General features: G+C 52.0%; 5 protein-coding genes across 5 annotated transcripts; 1 reads left to right on the top strand and 4 right to left on the bottom strand.

Moving 5' to 3' along the window:
• Positions 1-355: 355 nt before the first annotated feature.
• ASPBRDRAFT_51451 (GFA family protein) lies at positions 356-1,106 on the bottom strand (the record flags this gene model as incomplete). The annotated part of the gene is made up of 3 exons (XM_067626728.1): positions 356-470; positions 535-787; positions 851-1,106. The coding sequence occupies 3 exons, from the start codon at positions 1,104-1,106 to the stop codon at positions 356-358; spliced, it is 624 nt and encodes a 207-aa protein (XP_067482984.1).
• A 1,047-nt stretch (positions 1,107-2,153) lies between these two features.
• Positions 2,154-3,821, top strand: ASPBRDRAFT_191944 (F-box domain protein; the record flags this gene model as incomplete). Its single annotated transcript, XM_067620424.1, has 2 exons — positions 2,154-2,455; positions 2,501-3,821. The coding sequence occupies 2 exons, from the start codon at positions 2,154-2,156 to the stop codon at positions 3,819-3,821; spliced, it is 1,623 nt and encodes a 540-aa protein (XP_067482985.1).
• Positions 3,822-3,921: 100 nt separating this feature from the next.
• On the bottom strand, positions 3,922-6,053 carry ASPBRDRAFT_168955 (glycoside hydrolase family 27 protein; the record flags this gene model as incomplete). Its single annotated transcript, XM_067619653.1, has 7 exons — positions 5,565-6,053; positions 5,379-5,511; positions 5,178-5,318; positions 5,027-5,116; positions 4,670-4,972; positions 4,396-4,580; positions 3,922-4,332 (listed from the first exon to the last, which is right to left on the bottom strand). The coding sequence occupies exons 1-7, from the start codon at positions 5,631-5,633 to the stop codon at positions 3,922-3,924; spliced, it is 1,332 nt and encodes a 443-aa protein (XP_067482986.1). The 5' UTR covers positions 5,634-6,053.
• Positions 6,054-6,139: 86 nt separating this feature from the next.
• ASPBRDRAFT_143869 (uncharacterized protein) lies at positions 6,140-7,371 on the bottom strand. The gene is made up of 2 exons (XM_067619216.1): positions 6,955-7,371; positions 6,140-6,900 (listed from the first exon to the last, which is right to left on the bottom strand). Exons 1-2 carry the CDS (start codon positions 7,342-7,344, stop codon positions 6,310-6,312), a joined length of 981 nt encoding a protein of 326 aa, XP_067482987.1. The 5' UTR covers positions 7,345-7,371; the 3' UTR covers positions 6,140-6,309.
• Positions 7,372-7,761: 390 nt separating this feature from the next.
• Positions 7,762-10,744, bottom strand: ASPBRDRAFT_168960 (OPT family oligopeptide transporter). The gene is made up of 5 exons (XM_067619654.1): positions 10,260-10,744; positions 9,939-10,206; positions 9,501-9,890; positions 8,168-9,448; positions 7,762-8,121 (listed from the first exon to the last, which is right to left on the bottom strand). Exons 1-5 carry the CDS (start codon positions 10,532-10,534, stop codon positions 8,002-8,004), a joined length of 2,334 nt encoding a protein of 777 aa, XP_067482988.1. The 5' UTR covers positions 10,535-10,744; the 3' UTR covers positions 7,762-8,001.
• Between the last annotated feature and the right edge of the window lie 1,574 nt (positions 10,745-12,318).

Consider the following 12,318-nt stretch of genomic DNA (forward strand, 5'->3'; position numbering starts at 1 on the left):
AGGGATCTGAACTGGATTAGTGTGGTAACTGTCAGCTGCTGGCCAGCCAAAAGGTGTAGGCGCACCTCGTGGTCACTGCAGCTGGATGGTGCCAGTTCCCCGGCTCTCACATGCTCGCGATGACTGCTTGGGAATTAGCCCTGTCGATCACTCTGATTTAGAGCCGGACGGGGACTTGAAGAACATGTTCTTGATTTAATGAACTTTATTGGCTCGTAGGGAGTCAGCTGCTCGGAGACTTATGGCAAGGCTGAAATATAATCATTGCTCATACTTCGTGACTACTAATACAAATCGCGTGTACAGAGTACTATATCTACATCCGGCTTCGGGAACTACAATGCATCCCCCTTAGTCACTCCTTCTTCCGGCCTTGATCATCCAAAAGATCGCTTTGCTCATCAATTCCCGACCACTTGGGCTTTCCATCCGGGATATCCAAGACTCTCTTGCCGTAGAAGATATGGCAACTACACGACTTCATCAGCATCCTGCAATCCAGGTCGACAGACTCTCCAAGGACTAGGTACTCACTCTATTTTAAAAGCATCGCGCCAGTGCTCTCGACCCTCATCGTGATCCGCACTTTCGATAGCCTGCGGAAACAGCAAGCAGACATTCCGTCCCTCATCCATAATCGGAGTCCGACAGAAGGAACAATACACCTTCGTCGGAAGCGTATAGTCCTGAGTGCCGTTCGTAGAGGAATAGAACGACAGGCCTTCCGCCCCCTTCGTAAAAGACAGATCGGTTTTATGAAAGATGGCCGCCCATTGGAACGGCGCGCCTATACAGTCAGCATGTTTCAGCCCCTCTTGTAGACTACTACCTGGTAAGTTCACAGACGTACCATGTGTCACTTGACAGCCCCGACAGTGGCAGAATTTAGCCTTCAATGGTCGGTCCCGGCTCAATTGATAAGTCACCTGGCCGCATTGGCATTTCCCACGCCATTTGACGGGCCCGAATTCCTCAGGGGAGCGGATGCTGTACGGCGGACGCTTTGTCCAGTCTTCTTCGCCGGACTTGGAATGGTTGCTCTGAGGGGGATTGGTGGCGCCCACTTCGGGGAGAGGATCGCCTCCGTATTGAGTCTTGTTTGCCATTCTAGCTGCTGTGGGCTGGAAATGAATGAAATTGAGGCTGTTGATGAGCGAGGGGGGCGTTTGGAGTGGCAGGGGTCTGGAGTGGCAGAGAAAGGGTCTAATCAGTCGCATAGCCCGGTGCAGGTATACACGGTAAATCTGGTTTGACCTGGCAGTAATACCAGGTAACGCTGCTGGTGTCTGCATGATGTCTATTTATTCTTGTGAGGGCTGGTTGGTGGACATGATGTCATGGCGATGTAGTTGACGGGCCCTGTTTTCGTGAGTGGCCAGAAGACGATGGATCAGACATTACTCTGGATAAGCTTAATTTGGATTATGTGCATTCTCATCGACATTATGCAGCAGTGGTAGTAAGTTGTTATAGTCTATAGTTAGTCTGGAGACAATTGAGTGGGAACTGAGTACTTCTCAAGACCCATCGGGTTAGTGGCACATTGGAGTCACGCGTCGAGGACCCCGAGAGAATCGCTTTCAATCAATGAGTCTGGAGTCTAACTACGCTGTACCTTCAACAGAAGACCTTCCAGCTATTCCAGTTCCACAAGTCCAGCCATATGTGATACTTTCAGCCCTGCTGCAGCCACTGGTAGCCTGGCTATCGGTGGTTGACGGGTTCAATTTCCGCCGAGACCCTCCTGAGGCCGATCTGCCAACCACCAGGCAATCCCTGAGGCCAACATGAAACACCCGCCTGCCCCCTTATCTGGACCAACTGGGGGACATGCCTCCCCTCATCTCGCTTGCTGGTGTGATGAGACCGGCGCCAATTGCCAATCAAGCGTTTCAGAACGGTGCTCGGCCCCGGCTTTGACCAGCGACGCGCTGGAATGGGGAACGAACTGCGGGTTCATGCAGCGACTTCACATCACACAGCTTTCCCGACACCAATCACCAGCGCGCTAACTGATTATTCACTCTTCGCATCCTCCCCACGCTGCCTTCTCCTAACGGTCTCTTTGTTCCACCGCTCCCTCTCCCTCTTAAGTTCGCTTCTCGTTCCCTTCCTCCGTTGCAACCGTCCATGCCGGTTGTCTGCTGCTCACCATGGGTTTACTGAGCCGGCTTCGCAGGCGGTCCAAGAGCCATAGCCGCGCGGAGAATGTGGCCACCTACGACCACCTCTGCGTGGACTCCCACCACACCTCCGGCCTCGACATCACCAAGAAGCTTCCCCGACCGCTGCTCGCGCGCATCTTCACCTATGTGTGTCCACACACCGTCGATAGCACCTATGATACGTCCGAAGAATCGATGACCGAGGATGGCTGCATGCTCTGTGATATGCGCGACCTGGCACATTGTGCCGTGGTCTGTAAACGGTGGTACTTGGACGCCCGGGCATTGCTGTAAGTCTTCTTTTCCATTGATTTCGTCCTCTGCTGACGGTATAGGTACGCCCACGTCCGCATCGATGCCGTCCACTACTGCGAGCTCGAGGTCCAACTGGCCGCCAAACGAAAACGCCATTCCTTCTTCGACCGCAACGGCGAAGCGATCGATGCCCCACAAGTACGCTTGCAGCTGTTCATGCAGACGGTCCGAGATTCGCGAGACCTGGGACGCATGGTGCTCTCTCTACGGATGCCATACATGACACGCGAGGCCAGCAAGGCGGAGATCGCGCGCACCATCTCCGTCACGCCCAATATACGCTACGTTGACCTGCCGGCGGGAATATACAGCGATGATGCGTCGTGTCTGGCCTTGAAGCAGGAGCTGATCGGACGGTGTCCAGATCTGCGTCGCATGACCTACCGGCACGGCGCCGAGGGTAGCTTCTCGCAGCTGCCGGAAGTCCGTCTGTGGCAGAATCTGGAGGTGCTGGAACTCTCTGGACTGCACATTGAGCCGCGGCTGCTTCGCATGGGGCTGGCCTCGTTTCCCAAACTCCGCGACCTGACCCTCGACGATCTGCCGTGGCTGGACGACTCGGCATTTGCCTTCGACACCCTGCCTCCTTTCCCAGCCGTCCAGCGGCTGACCCTTCGCGATACCCCAAACGTCACGGCAAGCGGGCTTGCCGGCGTTCTCTCTTTGCCTCTGAACCGCAGGGCGCTACAACATTTGACACTGTCTGCGACGGGAGTGCTCCCATCCACTCTGCACCAGATCCTATCGACTGCACCGGAGCTACACGCCCTATCCGTCATTCAGGACGTGTCGCGGTCCTTCCCGGCTGACCGGGTGCCGCCGCTGTCCTCGCGGTCGCTGCAACTACTTCACTACGAGATCACCTCGCCGGCGGGGTCGTACGGTCTGCCGCCAGTCGCTGCATCCTACTACACGTACCTGATCTCGTCGCTCATGTCGAACAGTCTGCCCGGACTGCGTGACCTGTACGTGCGCGACGCCAGCTTCCCGGAGACATTGCTGCTCGCACCGCCCCCGCGACTGTTCGGCGGCGAGAGCGGACCGCAGTTCTTCAGCGGAGGCATCTCGCAGCCGCTGAACGTGTACAGCAAGGGCCTGGACGAGCTCGAGTGGAACTTTACGCCGTACGAGCCGCCATCCACGCGAGGCCGGCGCGATAGCACGACCCGGCCGGTGAGCTTCCACGACGCGCAGCTCAGTCGGTCCTGGGGTGGGGATGCACGCAAGAGCGTGCTGGTGGGCAACGGATTCGGCGGGTTCCTGGCGGTGCCAGTAGACGAGGGACGACCGAAGAGCAGCGGGGGATGGCGACGAGAGAGCCGACAAGACTTGTGGAGGTAGGGAGCAGTGTAGGGAACAGTATAATGATAATGACATCCACATTCATCCCGTCACACTACCTACCTAGTAATTACTATCCCCCAACGGTAGAGTAGAAGAGCTAACATTCCTCCCCGACAACCAAAACCGCGACATCATGCGCCTGCAACTGAACCTCATACTGATCCTTCACACAGCCAAGCTCCTTGCCCGTCCATGCATCACTTACCTTGAACCCATCCTTCTTCCCCTTCGCCTTAGAACCACCCCTGGCTTTTAATTCAGGAACCTCCCCCCACACAGCCGTCCGATTCTGTACCCCATCCTCCGAATTCAACATAAGCACAAACACCTCCCCAGACGAAGTCGGACCCGACCAATACTCCGCCGGATGTTCCGGATCAAACGTCCAATCGGGATTATACCCCCATTTATAAGGATACGCGGGCCGACCGATCCCCGTATCTTGATGGAAGGTTAAGAGGGGTTTATTAGAGAGGATGGAGAGGTGGGAGGCGTTGATTGAGGCCAACTAGATACACCTTAAATCAGCACGAACCTAGGGTATAAAAAGGGAAAGGGATAGGGGGCATACAGGCGTCCCAATAATCAACGGCGCCTTCATGATCGCCCACAGGGCAAAATGCGCCCGATTCTCAGGTAAGGTTAAATCCCCATTCCCCACTTCTAACATGTCCGGGTCAGGGTAGCCCCAGAAGTTGGCGTAGTTCATGTAGAAGCTGTTTTCGTTGGCGATTTCGGCGATGCGGGTCCATTTTGCTATTCCATTCATCAATCTTTATTAGTATATATCCTCATTGAGGGAATTCATCATGAGTAAAGGGGTAGGTAGGGAGGGATAGGGATACCTGTGATATCTCCCGACATGCGCCAACTATTCCCCGTTTCATTCCCCCAAGCATTCACATCTGCTTGACCCCAATCACATAGTGAATACAGAATCGTCCGATTAACGCTGAGCAGGGCGTCACGCATTCGCTGGTATCGCTTTGCGGTGGTGGAATCGGCCCAGTTGTATCCCTCCGGGGCGGCGTCGGTCAGGTCCACGCAGGTGCCGTTGGGGAAGTTGGAGCCGTCGGTACTGTCGGGGACGCAGTAGGTGTATTGGTCGGTGAGGTTGCTGGGGACGCCGCAGTTGTCGTATTTTAGATCTATCAATCTTTGTTAGTACCTTTTCTTGGAGGTAGGGTATATTGGGGGCATACAGTCAATCCCCCATTCGGCAAAGGATTGCGCGTCGATTTCTTCGTAGCCCAGACTGGCTGGGTAGCCGGCGCAGGTGGTTAGGCCGGCGCCTTAGGATATTACTTTTTAGTATGCTGATTGCTTAGAGGTAAAAGGGGGGGTGGTATATACTGCTGTAAATCCCCAGCTTCAATCCCAAAGCATGCACTTCATCTGCAACGCCCGAGATGCCATTGGGGAATTTGTCCGGGTCGGGGATGATGCGTTTGGTGGTGGCATTGCGGCCGGATTTGACGGACCAGCAGTCGTCGACTGATTCAATTAGCTAGGAGCTTTGAAGAAAAGAGAAGGGGATAGGGGGGTAGGGAATACTATTGATATATTCATATCCGAGGTCCTTCAACCCCAGATTAACCACCTCATTAGCGGCAGTTAAGATCTTATCGGCGTCAATATCACAGCTATACGCGTTCCATGAGTTCCAGCCAAGTGCAGGAGTGCGGCCCTACATTAATCACTTTGTTAGTGATGAGGTGTCATAGGAATGCAAGTACATACCACACCATCAGGCCGAACCAGGGCTGTAGCCGGCACTAACAATACAGACGAGGCGAGAAGCCACCGCATTTTCTCAATTCACTCAATGGGTAGATAAAGAACTAGACACGGTGGGAACAGATTGGTGAAGGAAAGAGAGGAGCATAGCTTATGTAGCTGAGCTGCTCGTGCGGGGAACCGTCAATAATGCACCTGCACCTGCAGGTCCGGTTAAGATCTGCACGCGAGGCCAATAGTGTCCTGTCTGGATTTGGCTCGTCTGATTTAGGCTATTCGGATAGGTGTAAGCTTTGCGGGACATTATCGTTGATTCGGTGTTTGAATGTTGGCAGTTACTCGATGTGCCGTGTCGGATTGGGGATAGTGTTGCTGCAGGTTGATGCATGTTATATTGGTGATGATATGACTTGTAGCTGCGGGGTTGGCAGATTGCTACTCTCATTTATGAAATAGAAAAAAAGATGTCTAGTAATAGTTGAGGGAGGGTATATGTTCTTAGTCTAATGTTAGAGAATACTACAGCTTGGGTTGAATGATTCTCGGTTGCCCTGCCAAGTATTTCTAAGCGATGGCTACAAAGCTTCAACGGCTGATCGTACGATGGCACTGAAACAGGCAAAGATGGACATGACAGGCAGTCAATAAATGCACCAATCGGTATTATGCGGGGCTAGTCAACATCCCTGATAGCATGCAGAACACTCCGCCGTCAACAACTGCATATTCCACCCTTCTACACTCCGTATCAAACATCATACTCCCCCCCAAGCAACCCCCTCAAATACCAATCAAACGTCCTCCCCTCCACCCCAAACTCCCCATTATGCACCTCCCCGGGGGGTCTCCAAAACCTCCCAGCCCCTTGCATCCCTTTCACCAAGATCCAGAAATCATCCGGAAACGCCCCCTCCCCTTTCACCTCTGCCGGCACCTTCTCCTTATCCTTCCACACCTCATCCATCAGACTCATCGGATACACCGTCTTCTTCACCTTCTTCCCAGAATACTTCTCCAGTAGTTTGGCAATCTGATTATACGAGATCCGATCACTCACGAAATTCAACGTTCGGTTCTCGGACCTTTCCGGATAGTTAATCGTCTCGACGACGAACTCCCCTAGATCGTCAATATGCGTGAAGTCAATGCTCGCATCGGCATCACCCAGGATATACAAAGTATATTCAGATGCTTTGGGATTCGTCCACGGACACCAGATCTTTTCTCGAGATTGGTTGTAGAAGTCCCCGCAGCCGATGAGAGTATATGTCATAGAGCCGGATTTGACTGCCGGGTGGTGTAGACATGCTTCATTTGCAGCAGACTTAGTATTCCACATCTGTAGTATTCATAAGCATTTAGTGTACACATGTATAGATGTAGTTGGAATTACCGGATGAAGATACCCAACCTCATCACCCCCCGGTCGATACACATGATGCATGCCATATTCACTCGGATAGAATCTCCTCACCCCGGCCTTGGCCCCTGCATCTTGCACCTTGGATTGCGCTTGTAGCGCTTTACCATTCAAAGCGCTGATGATGATCTCGACATCTGCGAGGTACGGGACGAGGTCGTCTGCGGTACAGGAGAGGAGGTCTACTGATTGAGTGGTGAGTCGGCTCTGCTGTTCATCTGTGAAATGCTTGTTGATGGAGGCAGCAATCGATTCAGATTGCGGAGATATCAGTTGGACGACCTGGTGGGTGGACTTGGTGAGCAGCGCGCGTAGGATGGATTGGCCGATTTGGCCGGTTGAGCCGAGGAGGACGATTTTCATGCTGATCTGAGGATACGTGGAGTTAATTGTCTCGATATCTGGGTAATGATTGATTGTCTCTGGTTCTGCTGCATGTTTATATGCACCTGGCGATTACGTCATGGGTAGGTATGGTCTCCAGTGGGTTCCGCATCTTGGAAGGGAATTCATGCCGTGGCGATGATTAACAGGCTTGATGATAATATAAGCATCGTAGGAAGTTTAACCTTGTAGTGCTTTCTTGGTTGTGTGCGTTCTGGCTCGAGATGATGGTTGTCTCTTCCCGGGATTTCCGGGACATCGTCTATAGACTAATTTCTTCACATTTTACCGCTCTTGAGTGCAAGTTGCTCATTTATGAATTGGGCCAAGAGGGCTTCAATCTAGTGCAGTAGTCTGCCTGGCCCTGGCTTTACTCAAAAATAGACATGGTGAGTTCATTGAGTATCCTCGGCAGTGTTGAGGCAGGTGGAATGGTGTAATTGTGCAGTGCTCTATACATTGCTCTCCACTAAACATACGACGACTAGAGGGTTTGTGTATATACAAGGAAGGGACATAATTCATGGGAAGTGGGAACAGAATTGTCACGCAGCAATAACAGAATCATAGGTGTAGACCCGCACATATAAGCAAAATCATCATCATACCAACAAGACATGACAGACTTGACACAGATCAGTTCAGTGCATATGGAGGCAAATCAGCTGGAGGGAAGCACCGATCCGTCGCATTAGGATCATTACCCCACCACGAGGGAAACGACAAATTGGGCAGATTGACCACGAAGATGCAGATCTGCAGAAATTAGCAAAGCACGATGAATGTAGGGAAGACAACTTACCAAAGTCATCAGCTGCGTGCCACAATCCAGACCAACACCGGTCAGATAGTTGTACTTCCTCCACCAGACGGGGAAGTACCGAGGAAGGATGCCCATGAATAGAATGCAAGCCAGGAACGACATGAAGAAGTTGGTAGTCGGATATTTCGGAAACAGCATGCCTCCATAAAACATCAACGTCGGGTTAAACCAGTGCTCCAGGTTCCACCGGGGCTTCCACTTCTGCACGAGCCAGGTAGCAAAGACGGTTCCTGCACCCACGATGAAAGAGTAGTACACCCACGGATAGCGTTCACCAAAGAACTCCTTGGGACCCAGGATGCCCCAGATGATGGAGTTAGAGTAGTACGGACGCGAGTTCACGGCATCCCACGCCTCTGAGGTCTCCTGGCCAGTCAGGTATGGCCGCTCTCGGTCAATGATCAGTTGCATGAAGCCGTAATTGATGAATGGACCGAGCAGGGTGCCCCAGACCTGGCCCCAGAACATCTCTCGCTCAGGGATCTTCATGTAGAATCCGAATTTATAGTCCGAGATGAGGTTGAGGTTCTGCTCCAGCACACAGTATCCGTAGGTATATGCGGAAAGCACGGCCGTTGGCTTGCCAGGGAACATGGCACCCGCGAGTAAATCACTGAACGAGCCCATGCCGACCTGAGTGTTGGCCACAGCCCAGAGAATGCCGTTGGGCCAGGTGAAGACGAACGAGAACAGGCAGATGACAATGAATCCCCATGCAGACAGCTTCATGTTACCCTCGTAGCCCTGAGCAATGGCGATCACTGCGCATATCCCAAGCAAAGTGAGATACCACCAGTGGGGTACCCGCTTTTGGAAGGACATCAGCTTGAGATAGGGATCATCATAGTCGCTGCGCTTGTTGTTCCAGGCATTCTTGAAATCCTCCCACCCCGACTTGCCATACCATAGGACCGCGTAGGTCATCGAGGCTGTGAGCGCGGCAAAGGTCCAGAACCAGTAGAACACATATGAGGGGGCCCAGTACGGGGATCCATATTCAGCCAATGCAGTACGATTGACCTGCAGGTCGGAGCCGACAATGGCCGACACATCGTACGTGCTGCCATTGGCAGTATAGGTTCCTGTATCCATTGGGGCAAAGTTCTGCGCGTTCATGGTGTTGGTAAAGTAGAGGGCGGGATACAGGATCCAGACACAGAACATGGCGAAGAGACATTGGTTCATACTCGACCAAAGCGGGGTATAGTATGGATACATGAAGCTGACATAGTTCCAGTCCAGCGAGAGGTCCAGAATACCCTATGCGAATTAGCAGGCCAGTTGACATTGCAGGTATAGTGATGGAACGCACAAATCCGTAGGTACCCGAGCCCAGGACGAAGGCTTTCCAGTTGCCATGGCCAAACCAACACACCAACGGAAGAGAAGCCAGCAAAGGAAAGATAAGCTCTGGGAGCCACTCATACACAAAGGTGATAGATGCGACGATGGCAAAGTACTTGAGGGCTTTCTTCGTGACGGATGGGTTCCGATGCATCGCATTGAACAGGGCCACGTTGGGCAACACGCCGGGATAATACATGGCCGGGGGTCGAACCAGGATATCACGGAAGAGACCCGCGAAGCCATACCCGATCATTTGGGAGGCCAGCAAGAAGAACATGGACCACCCAGCGTTGAGCTTTTCGCCATAGTAAAGTTCGATGGCAGATAAGGGTCCCATTCCGACCGCCGTGTAGCACTGTTCACATTAGTTGAGCTTTATATTACCGTCAATGAGGCCACTCACACTACCCCAGTAGGCTACAACGATCAGTGCATGCTCCTTAGCATTCCACGGAGCTGGGTTCATCGACCACTTCCATCCGAAAAAGCTGAACTGTTTCTTGGGTAGATACCGCGCCATGGCATCCCCCATGCCCCAGGATAACAACTGGATGGCATAACTGGTAATGGTATTGGAGTATGGCTTGAAGTAGTAGAAGGTGGAAAGGGCGCAGCCGACAAGGACCCAAAAGGTAGATAGAACCCAGAATCGGAAGGTTAGAATAGGCTCACTGCGAAACAGTCAGCTATGCATCAGCAGTAGTATGAGAAGGAAGAATCTTACGTCGGATCATTGCGAAGATCTACCGTCTTCGCCACCAACGGAATGGGATAGTCCTTGAGGCGAGGATCAATGAACTCGTCGTTATCATCAGGGACAATACCCTCTCCGATGGGAACATCGTTGTAATTCCCTTTGAGGTCCGCCTCAGCGACATACCCCGGGGCGACTTCCACATCGTGGATCACTGTAGTCTCCTTGACCAGCAGGTCATCTTTCTTTTCATTCACCTCCACCGTGGGGGTGGAGACAGGACTGTCGGTGACCTCGTCCGCCATGCTGGTTTGGGCTCAGAATGAATGATCCCCTTGCCTCAATGGATCTGTACACGGCGTGGCCTCATATATAGTATCGTCCGCTGGTGTGTAAGCGCCATGAGCACCTTGTATACACCGTTATCTTTCGAGGAAAAACGGTAAGAAACCGAAATACCAGACAGGACCAGTGTGCTTGAAAGAGAACGATAATAACTCGCTAGCCATTGGTTCCAGTGATAGCAATCCTGCCCAGTTCTACTGGTGAGGGCTGGCTAGACTCTACTAGACGGGACGGCAATGCCATTCCCCGCTTCGCGATCATAAATTAAATTGACCGGCGCTTCTCATAACTAGTCTTATCGCGTGATTTGCTAATACAGATGGCTAATATCATGAAATGGAGGTTTAGTTCGTCATCGTCCAAGCACATTGCGAACAGATGTGCCGGAAATCCGGTCTTCAGATATACTGTAATCGCGACAGATGCATTGTGGTAGATTAGGATAGAAACCTGTCCTGATTCCTATGCGCCGAGCAGATATGGAGACACTGTCGGCTGCTCGCGGTTCTGACCTCAATGATTACCCAAATCGACCTGGTGCGATACAACCAGGATGGGGATGAGATATGGGGATAATGTTATTGGCGGTGGCACACGTGGCCAAGCAATTGAATAATTAATGTTCCCGAAGCGAGTCTGATAACCATCTGCGGGGGGATAAGTCCAGAATGGCTTTCCATGCCACGGAAAGGCACTATTGTGACAAGTAGCCAATTACTTCACGGAGGCACACACCACTAACGGGTATCTTATCGCGGCCATCATTAAAACAGAGACGCTTCGGTCAATTATTCGTGCAATTCAGAATCTGCGACTCGTAAGTGGTCGTATTCGATTTCGCCTTTATCACGACGACGAAGAGGTGGCGCAGGAGGTTCAACTTGGACCGGAACTCCAACGCATCTCCGAAGCATTGAACCGGGCGAGCACCATGCCCTTCATGCACAGCATATCTTTGTGGACAGCACGGGCCCGGATGCTCGAGGAGGTTGGTAACATAACACCAAAGATTAAATCATCATGAGCAGGTATCACGACGGGTTCTAGACTCGAAAGGGGTGGGATCCAAGACGCATGACCACCGCATCCAATGCACGACCTCGGATGATTCTAGTGAGGTACGCACCTTCAGATAAGCATCCAGTGCGGTGCATCGGCTGTCCACGGCCTGTGTGGTCTTGTTCACCATCTGATACGAGCCATGCCTGTGCGCAGGTATCCATAGAATGGCATACTCACTTCATAAACGACGACTTTCCGCAAAGGGTAAGAAGAGGAGGGATAAAACAGGTTGTCGTTAGTAGCAAATGGAATGGTCCGATTAGCCAGTGTATTGCCAGTATTAACCGATAGGATGGAGTCTCCCATCACATCGCGAAACGCTATCAGCGAGTCAACATCAGTCGATTGTGAACAAGCTTTCCAGTATGGTGTGAAGCCGACCCATCGTAGGAACTTCGTCTTTAATTGGTGTGGTTTCCTCAGAACCCCCTTTCATGCATTAGGATACCCACTACCGGTGGACAATATGTAGACAGTCTAGCAGGGTATATGAGCGTGTAGTACCTATGAGACTGCTTCTTTCCTTGCATGGGCTCATATTGGGTTCAAACTGGGCGTGCTCGCAGATTCGCTCGCCAGAATGGACCTGCATAGAATCGGTCCATGCATAGCCAGAATTTGGATGCCTACTGACGTGCATGCATCTTTGTGATACTAGTTCCGAAGTATTCATTTTCACAAA

The sequence above is a fragment of the Aspergillus brasiliensis genome, assembly GCF_001889945.1.
Source record: "Aspergillus brasiliensis CBS 101740 unplaced genomic scaffold ASPBRscaffold_2, whole genome shotgun sequence".
NCBI lineage: Eukaryota > Fungi > Ascomycota > Eurotiomycetes > Eurotiales > Aspergillaceae > Aspergillus > Aspergillus brasiliensis.

Bases quoted from the DNA above. Each gene is read 5' to 3' on its own strand.
- ASPBRDRAFT_143869 (XM_067619216.1), bottom strand. From the start codon at position 7,344: ATGAAAATCGTCCTCCTCGGCTCAACCGGCCAAATCGGCCAATCCATC. The intron at 6,901-6,954 runs GTAATTCCAACT...TGAATACTACAG, and splicing joins AGGTTGGGTATCTTCATCCG to ATGTGGAATACTAAGTCTGC.
- ASPBRDRAFT_168960 (XM_067619654.1), bottom strand. From the start codon at position 10,534: ATGGCGGACGAGGTCACCGACAGTCCTGTCTCCACCCCCACGGTGGAG. The intron at 9,891-9,938 runs GTGAGTGGCCTC...TAATGTGAACAG, and splicing joins TTGTAGCCTACTGGGGTAGT to TGCTACACGGCGGTCGGAAT. The intron at 8,122-8,167 runs GTAAGTTGTCTT...TAATTTCTGCAG, and splicing joins GCACGCAGCTGATGACTTTG to ATCTGCATCTTCGTGGTCAA.